This window comes from Helianthus annuus, chromosome 6, assembly GCF_002127325.2.
Source record: "Helianthus annuus cultivar XRQ/B chromosome 6, HanXRQr2.0-SUNRISE, whole genome shotgun sequence".
NCBI classification, from domain to species: domain Eukaryota; kingdom Viridiplantae; phylum Streptophyta; class Magnoliopsida; order Asterales; family Asteraceae; genus Helianthus; species Helianthus annuus.
In genome coordinates, this window is record NC_035438.2 from 45,188,742 (window position 1) to 45,209,806 (window position 21,065).

The following is a 21,065-nucleotide window of genomic DNA, read 5'->3' on the forward strand; positions in this document are numbered from 1 at the left end:
ACATTTAAAAACAAACTATGCACCGAAGGGGTATTTTAGTAAATTCACAAGGGCTAAAAATGCCAAAACTGGAAATCTGAGTTCATATACTTATACTTACTGTTATTGTATGAAAATATACTAATTACATCAGTAGGTATAAGTCTTATATGTTTAAAATGGATATAACGCTTACTATGCGTTAAAAACGCTTAAAATACAATTTAGAAGCGTTTCCGGGTTTTTAAAAGAAATCTGAGATTTTTTATATTTCCAGAATACTTAAAATAATTTATTTACTATATAAATCAGTAGAAAAAGGTTTCGGGTCAAAAGAATGTATAAAACTCATTTTATGGCTTAAACGGTCAAAACCGACATAAACCGAAATAACTAAGTGATCTAAGATCCGTTCAGCCAAAAAATTACATAAAAATCATCAAAAATCCCAAAATATTATATAGCATCAGTGGGTAAAAAGTTTCATACCAAAACGTGGCCAGAAATAGGTTATACACGAAAAGGACCGTTTATGTAACTTAAGAACATAGTTTTACGCTAATGGCCGTAACTCAAAATCTGGACCACCAACTGATCCGAAATTTTCGGTGCAAGTTTATATATTAGAAATAAAGATTTCTACTCTTTCACTTTTCCAAAAATCACGTTTTATATCAAAAAGGGCAAAATAGTCAACTTTATGCATAAATCGGAAACATGCATTCGAATCGGCTAAGCATAGACTCAATCAACAAAAATTCCAGAAAGTTTTACCAAAATAAAAATGGTCAAAAATACTCTCCAATACAGATCTCAAACATGCATGTACGAATCCGAATCGATAGTCTACGAAATAGTCGTTTTATAAGACTTTCGGTTCCGATTCGTATTTATACTATAGATTGTCGAGTTGATGATGATAAAACTCATTCTTATATGTATTACAAGTTATTTATGATGATCAAACAGATTGCATGTCTATTATATTAACATTCAAGCTTATTTTCGCAAAAATCACTTCTGTTGACTTTTTAGAATCACGTTTGACTCGACAATTAACATGCATTTAGTGGGAATCAGATAATACCCTTTTGAGGGTTTGTTCCCCACATTATTACCAACATATTTGTGGTTTTAATTCGAGAAATGACTGAGAGAAATTCGTTTAATCAGAAAGTCAAAGCGTAAGAACAACCAGTTTGACTTTTACTAATAATCTATGAAAGAACGAATTAAAGATTGAATTGGAAGCTTACAAAGGTCCTATAGATGCTTAGTTACTACTAGGAATCGGCCTTGATGTTCAGAAATGCTCCAGGAAGTTGTCTTGAGAGTTTTACAAGTTGGATGTTCTTGATCACAATGTATGGGCTCAAAGAAATGAGCTTTTGATCTTGTTTTATGGATGAAATCAGAGGTTATAGAGAGCTTACTATTGTCCTAGGCATGCAAGGGATTTAATTGGTGCAAAAGGAGGTGTTGCAAGCTGTTATACACTCACCAAACTGACCCAAAGTGCAAAATTCGCATTTTTCTGTTACTGGGGGTCTCACGCGGCCCGCTTGGGGGTGCCAGGCGGGCCGCCTGGCTTTGTCTGATCCCCAAAACTTTGTTAAATGTTGCAGTTTGGTCCCTGCACTTTGGTTACGAGGTTTTGGCAACTTTTCTTGACTCGTAAACCCCCAAACTTGGTTTCTAGGAACCTTGGGACATTTACCAACATGGTAATGTCCTCGGATAACTTTGCGCTCAACCGAAAAGCCATGAAATTCGACGTTGACGCTTTTAGTCCCTTAAGTACGGTTTTGGCCATAACTTTCTCATACGTTGACGAAACTTCATGAAATTTTAACCACATATTCTAGTGAGTATATTTTAGCTTCTCAAAGCTTTGGGTCTGCCAAAAGTTCACTCAGAGGTATAAATTAAACATGTTGACACTTTTGGCCCCTATAGTTTGCAATACATCACTTTTGTGCAATTTCCGCGTCGTATGATCCATGAACCATCCGTTTAAGGTTATAAACATTATGTGGGGTTATCATAGAGCCTATTTATCCATTATTGACACTTTGGACCCTTACGTTCCATAGTTTTCACTGTTTGTCACTTTTAGTCCCTCTAAAGTATGTTTTCACATACCGGAACCTTATGACACGTGTCAAGACATTATTGGACGAAATTTTTTCGAGGTGTTACACCCGCCCACGCCATCAGGTCACGACAGTATTTGGGTCATAGTTGATCGTCTAACGAAGTCAGCCCACTTTTTGCCTATACGAGAGGACTACAAGGTGGAACGACTAGCCCAAATCTACACCGACGAGATCATTCGTAATCATGGTACGCCTCGTGACATCATTTCAGATCGTGACGCTCGGTTCACTTCGCGATTGTGGGAAACGTTTCAAGCGGCCCTTGGTACGTCGCTTAATCTGAGTACTGCATTCCACCCTCAAACCGACGGACAGACTGAAAGAACGATCCGTACTCTTGAAAACATACCCCGAGCGTGTGTTATAGATTTTGGTGGTAGTTGGAACAAACACCTGCCATTGGTCGAATTCTCGTACAATAACAGCTATCATGCCAGCATTCAAATGGCACCTTTCGAGGCTTTGTATGGTAGAAGATGTCGTTCGCCTATTGTGTGGCACGAAATCGGTCACTCGCAACTAACCGGTCCCGAGATTCTACAAGAAACGACTGACAAAATCCACCAGATAAGAGACAACTTGGTAAAAGCTCGGAACAGACAGAAAAGTTACGACGATAAAAGACGCAAGCCCCTTGAATTTGAAGTTGGTGACTACGTACTCCTAAAAGTATCACCCTGGAAGGGTGTAGTCCGATTCGGCAAGAAAGGGAAACTCGCGCCTCGATATGTCGGACCTTTTAGGATTCTGGAAAGAATCGGAAAAGTCGCCTATAGACTCGAATTACCGGAGGAACTCAGTAACGTCCACCCGACTTTCCACGTCTCTAACCTCCGAAAATGCCTTGCTGATCATGATCTAATCGTACCACTCGACGATCTTCAGGTCAACGAAACGTTACACTTCGTGAAAAAGCCTGTCGAAATCATGGATCGCCAAACCAAGCAGCTCAGGCGCTCTCGCATCCCGATCGTGAAGGTCCGATGGGAAGGCAAACGAGGCGCGGAGTTCACTTGGGAACTCGAAAGCGACATGAAGGCCAAGTACCCGCAGTTGTTTAAATAAATAGATCTGAAGTATCAAATTGGTAAATCACGGCGTTGTGTAGCCTTCGAGCTTAATTTCGGGACAAAATTCCCTAAACAAGGGGAGGCTGTAACACCCCGTGTTTTCGAATGTCAAAGTCAAAGTCAAAGTCCAAGTCAACTTTGACCTTCTTTGACTGTAGATAGTCGATTTTGTGTTTTAGTTGTATTATGTGGAGTAAGTGTTGTAATCAGCAAGAATCGAAGTAATCGAATGTGTTTTAACGCGAACCGATCTACGACTGTGAATGATAGGAAGTAACAATGCGATAAAGTTAATTAATCAGTAATCAAACCGATCTAACAATCAATCGAACTCGAGACTCAAATTACGCAAATTGTGTTATTATTATACGTGTGTGTGTGCCTTATGTGTTACTTGTGCGTGCCTACTTTATGTTTGGTATGGTATTCAAGCAAATCAATCGAAAATCGAATCGAAACTCGAAAAGCAATCGAACTCAATCGAAACCGACATCGAAACGTGACTTATAGAAGATTGTATGTTAGATATAGTGGTTGGGATTAAAAGTAATTTGACTATAAACTCTATCATATCTATATCATCGTCCATCAAAATCGAAACGTCGAAAATCGTCGCGAAATACTCGAAGTGCGTGGCAGATCGAACAGGAATCATCCTGATCGAACAGGCCAGCCGACCGACTAGCACCTTGCTAGCCGATCGAGCAGCCCACTCGATCGGATCTCCCAGCCGATCGGCTGCCACTTTCCTCTTTTGGAAGCCTATAAATAGGGCTGCCATTGTCATACTTTCCATTTTTGGAAAGCTCTGACCGAACTCTTCACCTTTTCTCAGATTTTCTCAATCCCGGTAAGTTTTCACTTCAATTTTTGTACGTTCTTGATCATTACTTGATTCTACACCTTTCTATCTTTCAAAACTTGGATTCTAACCGTGAAATCACCAAGATCTAAATGTTCTTGGGTGATGTCATCATGGTGTTCTTGAAGAACATCATGTTTTGGCCTCATTCCACTATGATTAGCTTAGATCTAACCGATTTCCACATAAACAAGTTAAGATCCATCATAGATCTAAACATTTTCATGATGTGAAGGATTGAAAGAAGGATTTCCAACTTTCTTTCAACTCTTTTACACTCAATGCTTTCAAACCGATAGAAACGGAGTTTGAACCGGCTAACTAATCATTCAAACGATTAAAAGGTTCAAGATTCGGGTTCTATGAACAAGGTTCACCGATTTCGGGTTAAACTCTAAAACCGACATTCCGAACCATTCACCAGCCGGACCTGGGTGATTCCTGTTTGAGCCAAGGAAACAAGTAGGAACGGAGGTTATCATAGTTCAACATGTTGTCAAGTTACCTTGAAAGAATGACAAATAAACAAACAGCCAAGTGTTAGACGAAAGGCCGACCAGGTCAGAAATGCTGGCCGAACGGCTAGGCTGTTCGAACAGCCCAGCCGATCGGACATGCCAGCCGATCGACCGGGTCAGCCGATCGGTTAGCACATGGTCCCACACTTCCAAACTTTCAAACTATAGTATTGACAAAGTAATGTTCAATCGAAGGGGTCACTCGATGGGTAAACATTACTGTTTGGATCATGAGATACTATGCTTCAACACTTAATCGTTTTCACAACTTGTTCGTAGTAGGGAATGCCAGCCGATCGAACAGACTATTCGATCGAGTGACATTCAGTTGAGGACTAATCCTGAAACTCCTAGCCGATCGAGTGAGCTAGCCGAACGAGCGAACCGCTCGATCGACCGACTTGAAAGGTAGGAACACTTCAGTGTTCTCAAATACTGCAACAAAAACTTCAAAAGTTCAAATCCTCTAACACAAACACACCAGAGGAAGAAACAATCCACTCGAATGGTCCAGCCGATCGAACGGGACTGTCCAATCGGATATACCAGCCGATCGAACAGGCCGTCCGATCGAACCTGCCGTTCGATCGACCAGCCCATTCGATCCACCCATACTTGTTTACTTTTCCGCGTTATTTATCGTTATGCTATCGAACTATTCAGGCTAATCTTACTCTCAGCGCCCCCTTCAATCCACAATCAATCACTGTGAGTATACTCGACCCCTTTCTGCTTTTAGCACTTTTGGGTGTTACATACGTTACCTATCAAATCACAATCAAACACAAACTATTTGAACGCTGACCATTTGCATGTGCTACTTGACTAAATGAATGCTGTTTATTATGTTTACACGTGGAATGCTATCTACCTGCCTTAGCAACATAGTACTATAGTTTGGACTCAGCACCCGTTCACACGGGGGTTGTTAAGGACAAATATTTGCATGGATTACGGTGATAATCATGTATTGCGAACCGTCTCGGACGGTCAACCCGCAGTCGTTGGTATCGATGGTCCCATGTCGATAATTAACATGCATCGTTTTCCTCTGTGTACGTGCCTGGTTATGCGTAAACTATTCGAACTCTATATGCTATTACTAAACTTGTGTGCTCACCTTTACATTTTATGTATTGACTTTATTTTAACGTATGTGACAGGTGTTTAAGGTGTTAGCTTGCTAGGAAAGCGAGACAATAATAATGCTTTAGAGCCCATCTAGCAGTTGTAGGTCGTAGCCTACCTAGGGGTCTCTAGAAGCGAATAAACTCTAGCCGTGGAGCCGTTGGAGTTGTTCGATCAAGCATCTATGGCATTAGTTGTCTGTAGATCTTGTCCGGATGAGTCTTAATGACTCTGGGCAGTACTTTAAAACATTTGGTTTGTAATAAATTAAATCTGAGTTGTCGAAACAGTACTGTTTGTTTAGTTGTATTCTATGATAACTTGTTTATTTATTTGGGATACGGTATGGGACGTATCACTTAACTGAATTTGTAAAAATAGTTGTTGTGGAAACTTCTGGACAATCTGTTTCACTCAGTGCTGTGCCCCGATGATTCCGCCATCGGTTGGGGTGTGACAGGCCTGGATGTAACTTTGTTTGATTTCGGTGTATTTGGAGATAGTGTGAGGGGCTGAAGTGTAACATTGAGATATTTCTCTTATATAAGAGAAGTTTATATCTAGGGTTCCAGACTCTTCTTCCCATTCACAGTTTTACACGCACAATTGTTCTTTCCTGTCTTGTATTGATCTACTGGTATTAGTTAAGAGTTGTTGGTGAAATCTCGTCTGTGAGATCAAGCCGTATAGATCAGGTTGTATCTCTTCTGTATTGTTCTTTGTTTTGTTTGTATTTCTGTTGATCAACTGTTTGAATCAGTTGATCTGAACATTTGTTCGTTTGATCTTACTATTGGTAAGATCTCTGGGTATTGGTGGGTGTTTTTTGGTTTGGGTTAATAATATGATTTCGGTCACCGTTTTGTCGCTATTGTTTTGTTCTTGATCTGTGTGATTGATACCATAAGCTTTCTACATTATCTATCAATCGATTGATTCATATCATGGACCCATTAGTTTGTGCGTTCAAGGAACCTTTCCGAGACACAACAAGACTTATTCCGCTCCATGTGAAATAAATTAGGGAATACATAACTTAGTGGTTGATCGCTAAGTCATGCATCGCAGCAGATAAAACATCCAATACTCACAGAGCTTTTAAAAACCTTAACAACTTCAATAACCGGCCAGTTGTGCTAGAGGCTTATCGATTTTGGAGATATCGTTCCAAATATAGGACCGTAGAGTCTTAAATGGAATGAAAGACCACACTTGATGGAATTAATCTTGATTTAAGGAGTCATATAGGTGAATCATGAAAGTTAAAGATTTAAAGACAAATTGGTGTTTGAAATAAACACATGAGATACAGAGATAATGATTAGGAATGTTGTATAAACTTGGGTTAAATAGGGGTGAAAATGATTGTATTTTGTGTGGCGTTTGTTCATAATAATATAAAGTACGTGGTGATTAGTTACATAAAATCATTGTGTTTGCGTTGTTTGCTCGAGCCAATTTCCAACAACACTTTGTTCCCTCAGGTAATGAACAAATCACCTCAATATATGTTTTACTTTAGCCTATGTGGCACCCGTTAGTTAAAACCAAGATCGCCTCCCCAATGGACTTTCAAAATTAATCTCCATGAAATTTTGAAACCTACCCCTAAAGAAAAACAAACTAGAAATTTCTAAATTTATGAAATATAATTTTAATATAAATAATTAATCTAAACTAAACACTAATAGTTTATGTAAAACATTAATTAAGCCCACATATGATTTGTTGTGAAAGGACCTAAAGTCCTAAAGCCCGATCTAAGGGTGAACGGGGCACATGCGGCAAAGAGGGCGGTGAACCCCTTCACCAAGCGGGGAACACCGTCGCCATCACTCTTTGCCGCATGGGGTGATTAAAATTCGGGGAGAAGTCACCGATGAAGAATGAGGAGAGAGAGGGAGTTTGCATGTGGGGGTCCATTCATTCTCACCAATCACACATTTTTTTTTCTAAGCAAAAATTGTTTACCACTCAGGGTGCATCCCATGTGATTAAGTGCTTGAGGGGAATTGGAGAGGGAAGTTGACATGGACGAATTTGATTGGCTCCGGTGAGAATTTACCACTCACCTAGAAGGAAAGACCCCTCTCACCCTAAACTGTTAAATGAATTAAAGCTTAAGCCAATGTGGCCATCACCTGTGTCAAATTACAAACTGTTATCCCCATTCTGTTGAAAATTTTGTAGCTAGGACGTGCATGGTCGTTGGTAAGAAATGATTTTAGAAATAATCTCATGGGCCTCAATTTTGAAGTTCGTTTTACACTTTAAAAAACGTTGAGTTGTCCCTGTATGGTACATACAAAAACAAAAACAAAAACGAAAACGAAAACGAAAACGAAAACGAAAACGAAAGAGAATATTTCATATCAGCTTCAGCAAAATCATAAACATCAAATAGATGACATACAACATAGTACAAAACAAATCAGCATCTACGAGCTGCTTATTCAAATATCGATGGATCGATGTCATACAGAGAAGATTTAACTTCATAAGAACACATTTATAACCGTATTAAGCCTTCCCAAACATAAACATCGAATAGATTACTTACAACATAGTACAAAACAAACCAGCATCTACGAGCTGCTTATTGAAACACCGATGGATGTCATACAAAGGATTAAACTTCATAGAGCTCACATTAATAACCGTATTACGCCTTACCAAACCGCCGTGTGTAATAAGCAATCAGACTTTCTCTTGAAGGCAAGTCATCCTTGACAACTTGGCAGTTAATACAGTTATGAGCCCATTCTATTACTTTTGGGAACTTGTCTTTGGTCACCACCTCTATTCCTAATGCTTCTTCTGCTGCTCCAACCCAATAGCCTATGAAAGTTGCACAAATATCAATCAGTCCCATGTTGTCACCTCCAAAAAACTTGCTGCCTTTGACATTCAGTTCATTTTCCAGAAATTGTAGATGCTCATGTGCTTCTGCAACATCTTGCTTCTCTCCATGGCTGCCAATAGCCTTGAATATTGCAGGATGGCACTGAAAATACCATAAAAACCGAGCAACTAATTTTAAAAGGGGGACTGCTATACACATGTCACTAACAATCTAATCCTACACCCTATTCAAATGGCCGTTTGAAGGTTAGAGCCTGCGTCATAGGCCCTTACCTTTAAACGGATGTTTTTCTATCAAACGGTTTGTGGGAGGCGCAGGATTTGTAGGTCCTTTGCGAAAGACATTGACATCAAAATTACTCAGATGTAATGAGGCATTACCTTATCAACAAAGAACTTGGCCCAAAATCGAGCCTGAGCCTTCTCGTAAGCATCCTTGGGCATAATCGGAACCCCTTTCCAGACATCATCGATATACTCGATGATCACAAGAGACTCCGATATCGGATTTCCATTGTGTAGGAGTCGGAGAACGGGTACATTTTTAAGAACAGGATTGTATTTGAGAAGGTCGGGACTCTTGTTGTCCAGATCTTCTTGGATGAACTCGTAGTTGACTCCCTTGAGATTCAAAGCATATTTGACTCTGCAAACGAACGGACTTACTTCAACTCCGTACAACTTCACCTTTTCCGCCATTTCCTGATAAACTGGTTTGAGTTCTTGGGTGGCTAGATTCATATAAACATGCACTACCGCTGACTTGATGAACACTTATTGTATAATCATATCCCATAGCTGTTGTCCTGTAAGTGCTTGTACCATATGCATTACAGACTAAAGGTGGTTGTTCATTGTTGGTGACAGCAAGCATATTAGTATTATTTCTTTATATAAAAAAATAAACAAAGGTCTCAATAATGTTATTTTAAAAAGCACGTTTTTATTAAATTACTAGTATTAGGCCTCTGCGTTGCAGTAGTTGTCATAAAACTGTGTTAAGTAGTAGTAATACTATACCATTGTTAGCGACCATCAACCCCGGAAAAGCTCGTAAAAACAAAATAAATAAAAAAGGGAAAAAAATAACGCCGAGCGAAAAGCAGACGTAAAATCTTTGAATCACGCATGCTCGTTACTGAGAAATTAAACCGAAACGTAAAACATAGAAACAAATTGTTGGATTTGGTTCAGGCGAAGTTACAAAAATAATCAAAGAAAAGAAACAGATGTTCAGTCGAATGTAATCAATTTTATTCAATAGTTGAATGCTTCAAGAGGACAACTGAATGATTACAATATTTTCGACTAATTGGAATTGAAAGTGAATGATAAAAACAAAAGCTACTGCGACTTTAAATACTGGAAGAAAATAACAAACTTTACTGCAGAAGTGGTCTTCCACTTTTATTGGTCAAAACAGTTCCCAACGTTCACTTTAGCAACGTTAATTTCCTTTAGAGTCGGTCAACACTACTCCAACACTCTCCCCCGTAGTGTAGACATCTTCGTGTTGGTCCTCCACTCCGACAAGACTCCTCATTTCAGCAAAATTCACTCGTGCCAGCGGTTTTGTCAATATATCTGCTTTCTGTAGATTTCCATTCACATGTTCGACACACACCTGTTCTCGTTCAACACACTCACGTATGAAGTGATGTTTGGTGTCGATATGTTTGCTTCTCTGGTGGAAAACGGGGTTTTTCATCAACGCTATGGCAGATTCATTATCAACAAACAATTTCAAAACTTGTGCCTCTTTTCCCAATAAATCACTAATCAAATTTCTTAGCCACAACGCTTGACAAGCCGCCGATGTCCTGCCATAAACTCAGCTTCACAGGAACTAAGAGCGACCGTCTTTTGTTTCTGTGATGACCATATAATTAAATTGTTTGAATAATAAAATGCCATACCCGTCGTGTATCGTCGGTCTTCAACATCAGTACCGAAGCTGCTGTCACAGTACCCAATTAGTCTGCCATCTCCACCTTTATTGTACTTCAGCCCGTAACCCGTTGTACCTCGAACATATCGCAAAATTTGTTTGACCGCTGCAAAATAACTTTGCTTTGGGGACTGCATAAACTTACTCACAACCCCGACCGAGTAACTAAGATCTGGCCGAGTGTGAATCAAATAACGAAGGCTTCCAATTATCTTTCTGTACATGGTTGGATCAGCATTGTCTCCCTCTTCATCTTTTATCAACTGCGGTTTTGGAATCATGGGAAACGTCGTAGCATTACACGTTGCCATACCTGCCATCTCTAGAATTTTCTTCGCGTACGCCTCCTGTTTTATTGAGATTCCCGTCTTGGTTTGTTCGACCTCAATACCAAGATAGTATGACAATTTTCCCAGGTCACTCATGTCAAAAACAGATTTCATTTTTCCTTTAAACTCGTGAATTCTCTTCTCACTTGACCCAGTCACAATCAAATCGTCAACATAGACTCTAACAATAAGAATAAAATCTGATTCGTGTACCTTATAAACAGCTTGTTCATGTACACACCTGTTGAAACCGAGTTCTTTTAATACTTGATCCAGTCTAGAGTTCCAAGCCCTCGGAGCTTGTCTTAAACCGTACAGAGCCTTATGTAGTCGATACACCAGTGTTTCTTTTCCCTTGACCTTGAATCCACTCGGCTGTGTCACGTAGACTTCTTCTTTAAGTTCTCCGTTAAGGAACGCAGACTTCACATCTAAATGATGTACAGTCCAGTTCCCTTTGGCTACAATTGCCAAAAGAAGTATAATCGTTTCGAGCCGAGCAACAGGTGCGAATGCTTCTTCAAAATCAACTCCCTTTTGCTGCACATAACCCTTAGCTACTAAACGCGCCTTGTGCTTTGTTACATTACCATCCGCATCTTTCTTCAATTTAAATACCCACTTTAACCTTATTGCTTTGCGATTAGGTGGCAATTGGGTCAAAGTCCATGTCTTATTTCGTTCAATTGAATCCAGCTCTGTTTTCATAGCTGATACCCAGTCTTCTTCATTCGTTGCTTCGTCATATGATAAGGGTTCACCATCAGCTAACATCAGTTCTTGATTTCTTTCATACAATTCTCGAACTTCTTCATCATTCATGGTTGTGGAATCTTGATACACGTCGTCAATAGGGCGTAATCCTTGAAACGGTGTATCATCATATGAAACACTTTGATTCGTCGTGTTCTGATTTGATGATTGAGAGCTCGATGCTGAATTTTGAGTATCACCATGAATACCTGGAGAATCAAATCGATGTGAATGAGTATTAGGGTTAGATATTGGCGTATTTTGACTAGGAGCATGATTCCCAACTTGAGATTGGGTTTGACTTTGTTGCACTTGAAACTGAGTCCCAGGCTCTGGCCCATTATCTATCACACTAGCCCAGCAAGGTGTAACATATTCTCCAACGCCTTGACTTTCCTTCCAGGCCCAATTCCGATGTTCATCAAATTCCCTAACACTGTGTGACGCAATAACAACTTTCATCGTATGAGGGTTTTAAAGTCTATAACCTTTTGTCTCTTCCACCTTTCCCAGATGTACCATAGGTATTCCATGATCACTAAGCTTTGTAAATTTCTTCGACAAATCCTTTACGTATGCCACACAACCAAAAACCTTCACATCATCTAGCTCGGGTTTTCGATTTTTTAATACCTTATATGGTGTTGCGGACTTCACGGACTTCGTCAAAACCCGAATTAATAAATAAACTGATTGTCGAACGGCCTCCCCCCACATCTGATCTGGAACTGACATCGCCTTCAGCAACGACCTCGTCATTTCAACCACAGTTCGGTTCCTACGCTCTACAACTCCGTTTTGATGAGGAGTGTAGGGCGCGGTTAATTGCCGTCTAATCTTCATTCTTTGACAAAAATCATTAAATTGTAGAGAATTGAACTCACCGCCGCGATCGGTTCTCAACATCTTTACTTGATAGGGATTGTTTTGCTCCACTTTAGCTTTAATTTTCTTAAACATGGTAAAAGCTTCATCCTTTGTTTTCAACAAATAAACCCACATAAAACGAGAAAAGCCGTCGACAATTAAGAGAAAATACCGATTACCTCCATATGTCGATGGAGTTATAGGTCCGCACAAATCCGCGTGGACTAATTCCAGTGGTTTCGATGCCCTCCAATGAGCTTCTTTTGGAACTGGTTTACTTGTTTGCTTAGTGACCATACATCCCTCACATACTCGCTTAGGATTAGTTATACACGGCATGCCACTCACAATTTTCCTTCTAGCCATGTATTCCAGTACATTAAAATTAACATGGCCCATTCTTGCATGCCAAAGCCATGCATCTTCGTCCATGTAAGCACCTAGACAAACTAGTTTTGCAATATTTAAAGAAATTTTATACAATCTGTTCACGGACCTTTGAATCTTCATGATAAGTCTTTCATGATCATCATATAGCTTCAACATGTTCCCATGCATGTGTACGTCATAGCCCTCCTCTGTGAGTTGCCCCAAACTAAGGATGTTACTCGTGAGAGCCGTGATGTAATAGACATCCGGTATAAGTATGTGCTCACCCGTTTTACTTTCAAACAATAAAGGTCCTTTGCCGTCGATTCGTACTTTTGAACCATCCCCAAAACGAACCTGATCCGTGACCTTTGAATCCAATTCAGCAAACGATTCCTTGAGTCCGGTCATATGATTACTCGCCCCGTTGTCAAGGTACCATACATTCCGGTTATCACTGATCGATGAGCTTTGTTGTCTTGGTACAAACTTGTCTTCATTAAATAATACTATGGCAGGTGGGTCTTCGCCATGAACGGTTAGTAATAGTGCAGGCTCCTCTTCTTGAGTCAGAGCCAAGTTAACTTCCTCTTGATTCACCTTGGGTTCTTTACACTCGGACGCGTAATGTCCAAACCGGTGACAATTGAAACATTCAATGTGTCTTTTGTCACAACCCCTGATCCCTAGTTCCCGGGAACGGGCGGCCGTGAGCCAGTTTCGGTGGTATCACGTTTATTTATTCAATTTGGTAGCGGAAATTTTCATCAGGACCATAGTTAGGAAATATTTAATCAGAGTAAACCACCACGTTTTATAATATTAAACACATGGGTAAAACCCAAGTTTTTAGTACATACATTTCATAGGAATAAATCCTATTTTATTTAAAAAAAACATCTATTTTATTCTTAGGTAACTTTATTGCCACTTTTCCAAGCCTTCAGTGCTGTCCAGCTGGCTTCTAATTGACTTTCACATTTTGTTACCTGAAACGCGTTTTAAAAATATTTTGTCAGTGGGAAATACTGGTGAGTGAATCCCAGATTAATCAAGTTTAAATAAAAAGTCACAGTGAACAGTATTGAGGGCGCATCCACAATTACATTTGTTTCCAAGTTATATCAATTACCACCACATGGTAATGTCCTTCCGACTTATGGTCATGTTACTCCTTTACCAGGTGGTAACAAATTTTGTATACAAAACCCCAAATTTACCGACTGTAATTGTATTCTTACAAATACTCAATAACTGTTATTCGCATGGAAATTTAAGGTTTTGTAAAAACAGTTTAACAAAAAGATTTACAAAAAGTGGATCAACTCACATTGCTGTTTTAGGTTATCCTTTAGGGTTTCCTGGTGAATATCTATAATTTACACAAATGCACGTGTGTTAGTATAATAACCCATTTTAACATTAGTAATACCCTCCCAGAGACGGCATTCCAACGACTACGTCGGGCAGAACCACGACAGCCGTTACGGAACCCTAGATCAATCGAGCAGCGTATCTAATACGTCTCCAGGGGTTATAATACTTACATCGTAGCAGAACCTCGCTATTTAGGGGGGTATAATACCCGGGTATAATAACTCTACTTCAGAAATTTAGATTGAAAGAAAGAAAATGAACGATCGGAACTGAAGGCCTGTTGCCTTCTTATATAGGGCTGAAATATGGTCTCCACGCGGCCCGCGTAAAGAACAGGCCAAGGTTACGCGGCCCGCGTCAACCTTGGTCAACCGAGTAGCTTAGCTGGGTCAGCTTGTAGCCCCGCCACGATGATGACACGTGTCATCACCGGGCTGCGCCACCATTTGGGACACTCGCGGCCCGCGTCAACTAACGGGAATTCTTATGCGCCCCGCCTGAACTAAAGAAATCAAAGGAATCCAGTTTACACCTTCATACGGCCCGCGTGAATGGTTGGGGTGGGTCTACGCGGCCCGCCTCAACTTGAAATAAACTTGTTTTAATTTTATTTATAATGCTATGTCACATTTCGGGCTTGGTTTTCACATAAGGGTGCATATAAAAACATATTGAGACATTTTATGATATATTAGGGCGTCGGAAAAGTTATAAAGGTATCGGTTTACGTTAGGGCTGTTATATCCTCCCCACCTTGTTTTAGAGCTCGTCCTCGAGATCTACTGGAATGAGTGTGGATATTCCTTTTGCATTTCTGATTCAAGCTCCCATGTGTACTCAGGTCCTCTTTTGGAGTCCCACTTCACTTTGACCAGAACTAATCTCTTATGTTTGAGATTCTTAATTTTCCTATCTTTAATCTGTAGAGGCCTCTCTACAATCTTGAGTTGTTCATTTACCTCTATATCCTTGAGAGGTATTACGAGTGATTCGTCGGCTAGACACTTTTTGAGATTAGATACATGAAATATATCATGTATTCCTGCCATTTCCTCTGGCAGTTGTAGCTGATAGGCTACAGGTCCTATTCTTCTAATAATCTTGAAAGGTCCAATATACCTGGGACTTAGCTTTCCTCTTTTGATGAATCTTACCACTCCTTTCCAAGGAGAGACTTTTAACAACACTTTGTCACCTACTTGGAATTCTAACGGCTTCCGTCTGTTATCAGCGTAGCTCTTTTGTCGATCACGTGCTGCTTTCAGTCGCTCCTTGACTTGAATGATTTTGTCAGTAGTTTCTTGTACTATCTCGGGTCCAGATAGTTGTTTTTCCCCAATTTCTGCCCAACAGACTGGGGTTCTGTACTTTCGTCCATAAAGTGCTTCGAATGGTGCAGCATTGATACTTGTGTGATAACTGTTGTTATAAGAAAATTCTATCAAAGGTAAGTGTTCGTCCCAATTACCTCCGAAATCAATTACACAAGCTCTAAGCATGTCTTCCATGGTCTGAATTGTCCTTTCACTTTGCCCGTCCGTTTGAGGATGATAAGCGGTGCTTAGCTTTAGCTTGGTTCCCATTGCTTTTTGGAAACTTGACCAAAAATGAGAGGTAAAACGGCTATCTCTATCAGAAACAATTGATAAAGGAATTCCATGTAATGAAACAATTTCATTTACATACAATTTGGCTAATTGTTCCATACTAATGGTTTCCTTCATTGGTAAGAAATGAGCTGACTTGGTTAGTCTATCTACAATCACCCAGATTGTATCATTGCCTTTTCTTGTTTTGGGTAGCTTGGTAACAAAATCCATTGTTATCAATTCCCATTTCCAGACTGGCATTTCTAATTGCTGTAATAAACCTGAGGGTTTCTGATGTTCAGCTTTAACTTGTGAGCAAGTTAAACATTTAGAAACATAAGCTGCTATGTCCTTTTTCATTCCTATCCACCAGAAATTTTTCCTTAAATCCTGGTACATTTTATCACTTCCTGGGTGCATCGTATATTTAGATTTATAAGCTTCTTCTAATATACGGTGACGTAAATTTCCTATTTTAGGTATCCACATTCTCTTTTTATGGAACCTCCAAATTCCATCGGTGCCTTGTTCTAATTCCTTAATCATTCCTTTTAATTTTTCAGTATCCTCCTTGATTAGTGATTCTTGTGCTTTTCTAATCTGATTGTTTAAATCTACTTGTAGATTTAATTTAAGAGAACGTACCCTTTTTGGCTTTTCATGATACTTCCGACTTAAAGCATCAGCCACTACATTGGCTTTTCCTGCATGATACTGGATATCACAATCGTAATCACTAAGCATCTCCATCCAACGTCTTTGTCTCATATTCAACTCTTTTTGCCCAAAAACGTACCTTAAACTCTTATGGTCTGTGAATATGGTAAATTTACTACCATAAAGATAATGTCTCCAAATCTTAAGGGCAAGAATTATGGCTCCTAATTCCAAATCATGGGTTGAATAATTCTCTTCATGACTCTTAAGCTGTCTAGAGGCGTAAGCTATAACCTTTTGACGTTGCATTAACACACATCCATAACCTAACTTGGAAGCATCACAATAGACTACAAAGTCTTCAGTTCCTTCTGGTAATGCTAGTATGGGTGCATGGGTTAATCTTTGCTTAAGGATCCTAAAAGCTTCTTCTTGTTTTGGTCCCCATTCAAACTTAACAGATTTACAGGTTAACTTAGTTAAAGGAATAGCTATTCTAGAAAAATCTCGAATAAATCTTCTATAATAACCGGCCAATCCTAAGAAACTTCTAACCTCGGTTGGTGACTCAGGGGTTTTCCATTTGGTAATTGCCTCGATCTTTGTTGGATCCACACGAATTCCTTCATGATTAACTAAATGTCCAAGAAATTGTACCTGTTCTAACCAAAACTCGCATTTTGAAAACTTAGCATAAAGCTTTTCCTTTCTTAATAAACTTAGTAATTGCAAGTGCTTTGCATGCTCCTCTTTACTTTTCGAGTAAATTAGAATATCATCTATGAAAACAATTATGAATTTATCCAAATATGGCTTACATATTCGATTCATCATGTCCATAAATGCGGCTGGGGCATTGGTTAAACCAAATGGCATGACAGTAAATTCATAATTACCATACCTTGTTCTGAATGCGGTTTTAGGAATGTCCTCTTCCTGTACCTTTAATTGATGATATCCTGATCTTAAATCGATTTTAGAGAAAAATCAAGCTCCTTGAAGTTGATCGAACAGATCATCGATCCTCGGTAATGGATACCGATTTTTAATCGTAACCTTGTTCAATTCACGGTAGTCAATGCACATACGCATTGATCCGTCCTTCTTTTTAACAAACAATATCGGTGCTCCCCATGGCGATGAGCTTGGTTGTATGAATCCTTTCTCCATCAATTCGTCTAATTGGTTTTTCAGTTCCTGCATTTCAGCGGGTGCCAAAGGGTAAGGTGCTTTGGCAATTGGTGCTGTCCTTGGTAGCAGATGGATTCTGAATTCGACTTCTCTATCTGGCGGTAGTCCTGGCAATTTTTCTGGAAAGACATCTGAAAATTGGGACACTACTGGAATGTCTTTTAATTCTTTTCCTTTAGTGTTAGTGATTATAGAAATCAAATACACTATAGATCCTTTCCTTATATAACTTGCAGTTTTCATCACAGAGATGAATTTAGTGGATCTAGATGGTTTATCTCCTTTAATTGTGATCTTTTCACCTCTTGGTGATTTTACTTGAATTAACTTTTGATCACATAAAATACTGGCTTTATTGGCTATTAACCAATCCATTCCTAACACAACATCGAATCCAACCAGATTCATTGGGTAAAGGTTTGCGATAAATGTTTGATTAAAAATTTCTATTCTTGCTCCCTGCAAGATTTCAAAAATCCTAGCGGTTTCTCCATTTGCTGTCTCTACGAGACATTCTTGTGTTAGTTTAGTTAATGATTGATTTAGGAGTTTGCAGAACGAAGTATTAATAAAACTTTGGTTTGCACCAGAGTCAAATAATACTTTAGCAAAAATATCATTAACTAAAAACGTACCAGCTATGACGTCCGGGATCATCTTGGCTTCATCTGCAGTTAGGACAAATGCTCTTGCATTTTTAGTGTTCTAGTTGTTTGTAGCTGGGGCTAACTTCGGACAGTTTGGCTTGATATGACCTTTTTCTCCACAGTTGAAGCACACTCCATTGGTTGGTTTCCTTCTGCAGGTTTCTTCCTTATTTCCTGGTGCTTTGCAGAAATTGCAGAAAGTAGAGCATTTTCCTGAATGCTTCTTTTTGCAGGCTTTGCAGTATGGCGCAGAGGTAGAACCTACATTCCTACGGTTGGAATTCCCAGAACGGAATTCTTGAGTAAGCCTTTGGGTCAGGTTTCTCCTCTGGTCTTCTTCTCTAGTACGGATTAACTCATCTGTCAAGGTATTAGCTAGTTCTACAGCTTCTTCTATGGTTTGGGGTCTAGCTGCCTTGACTACATGTCTAATTTCTCCAATTAATCCCCAGATGGAACAGGAAATTAATACCGGCTCAGGTGATGCAAGGGTTGGTACTATCCTAGCATATTCAAAGAATGTAGTAGTATAACCCTTACTATCTACCCTGGTCATTCTAAGATTCAAAAATTTATTTGCTATCTGTTCCTTTTCATTGGGAGGGCAGAATTTCCTTTCTACCATATTTTTGAATTCTTCCCATTCCATGTTATAAATTCTATCACTTCCTTTTGACTGAAGGATAGTGTTCCACCATTCTAGAGTTGCATTTTTAAACAGATTCGAAGCAAACATTATTTTATCTTCTTCGGCACGCTTGCTTATTTTCAGAACAGCCTCAGTTTTCTCTATCCAGCGTAGAGCTGTAATGGGTCCTTCATTGCCCGAGAATTCTATTGGTTTGCAGGACCAGAATTCTTTATAAGAACAACCATATGACATGGTTCTTCTTCTTTTGAGAATGGGCGCTTGAAGTACGAGTCCATTGTTCACGCTGTGTTCCGGTTCAGTTGGTCGCTTACTGCTATGCTTACTTTTATTATTCGCTTCTTGAACCGTTTGAATAATAAATGGCATTGCATCTATAATTCCTTGTGCCACTATGTGTTGAACGACACTATTATCCATTTGGTTTCCATTGTTGTTTGGATTCTCATTAACCATGTTATTGTTACTCTGGTTATCGTTATTCAGATTATCTTGATTTCCCTCATCGGCCATCTGAATTTTAAACATTTACCAAATATTAATATCACAAATAATATTTGAATATAGCCAATCACATGACACGCACTTTTGGTCAAAAGCGTCGAGCATTGCGACTTTTACTCTATTCATATAGTATGCATCATTACACACCAGTACTGAAATTAAAATTACAATACCGACTGAAATGTAAAGCTATAATACTAATAGTATGCATCCATAGTAGTTTTTTTTCTAACACATACACACATATATTATTATTATTATTATTACTACTACCGTTTCTACCATCGCATTTACTGATATGGATTTATCCAAAAATCCATATTGCGCTCATCGTATTTCCGTACGAGACGCTCTCCCACCTGTCTCATTCTCTCACTGCTTTCTAAAATTTCCTCACCGAAAGTCCTAAGTTCTTGTACGTTTTCTGCACTCATTGGGGGTGCAGGTTCTAGGACTGCGTTTAGAATCTGGGGTGCGGGTTCCTGGTACGGAGGGATAGGGGCCTGGTATGGGTAGGGATTTTCTAAGATCTCCCTAATGTATGCATCATTAACGTTATAGGGATCTTGAGGATCTAACCCTGGGTAGGCTCCTAAGTTGGGTATTGGCACATTTTCCTGTATCGGGTTTTGTTGCACCTAGTCCCTAACATCGTCCCACCAGGGGTCGTAATTGTTTGGGTCTAGGGGATTTGGTGCAGGTACCCTAGGTATCTCCTCCGGGTTGTAATCAGGCATTTCTATTTGGTTTTCAGGGTTTTCTAGCTCCATGGGTTGATCAAGAATTGGTGGTTGTGGTTGTGGTTGGGGTGCTAGCATTTGCTCCAGGTTTGGGTCAGCTGCAGTGGTTGCTAAAATGTGGATATTGGCTATACCCCTATTGAGCATTTCCTGGGCATAGGCATCAGTTTCTCTTTTAGCTGCGGCTAACACTCGCTGTTCCTGCAACTTTTTCATACGTTTCCTACGCTCGTGTGCTCCCCTACTGAACCATCCCCTCTTTTTCTGAGGAAATGGCTCTTCAGACTGAGCCTTAAACACAAAGATTCCTTCTTCCGTATCAGCAGAGTACCCTGAGAGGGCAGGCTGAGAAGAGGAGGTGCCTTCGCTCCTAGGCGAACCAGACAATTGACGATACGCGTCAGATGGTCCTTGGTCGCTCATACTGTAAACTAACAAATAGTCAGATAACACATAACAAGAAAATACAATTATGCACGTATTCCCGTAATTTATTTCCTAACACTTTAAATTTTGATTTCAGCAGAACACTTCTGTGGCTGAATCATTGGCATAGCTCTGATACCACCTTTTGTCACAACCCCCGATCCCTAGTTCCCGGGAACGGGCGGCCGTGAGCCAGTTTCGGTGGTATCACGTTTATTTATTCAATTTGGCAGCGGAAATTTTCATCAGGACCGTAGTTAGGAAATATTTAATCAGAGTAAACCACCACGTTTTATAATATTCAACACATGGGTAAAACCCAAGTTTTCAGTACATACATTTCATAGGAATAAATCCTATTTTATTTAATAAAAACATCTATTTTATTCTTAGGTAACTTTATTGCCACTTTTCCAAGCCTTCAGTGCTGTCCAGCTGGCTTCT

The 21,065-nt window shown here is 39.6% G+C and overlaps 1 protein-coding gene across 1 annotated transcript; it reads right to left on the minus strand.

Moving 5' to 3' along the window:
* Positions 1-8,076: 8,076 nt before the first annotated feature.
* Positions 8,077-9,357, minus strand: LOC110865357 (probable glutathione S-transferase). The gene is made up of 2 exons (XM_022114600.2): positions 8,957-9,357; positions 8,077-8,717 (listed from the first exon to the last, which is right to left on the minus strand). Exons 1-2 carry the CDS (start codon positions 9,314-9,316, stop codon positions 8,376-8,378), a joined length of 702 nt encoding a protein of 233 aa, XP_021970292.1. The 5' UTR covers positions 9,317-9,357; the 3' UTR covers positions 8,077-8,375.
* Between the last annotated feature and the right edge of the window lie 11,708 nt (positions 9,358-21,065).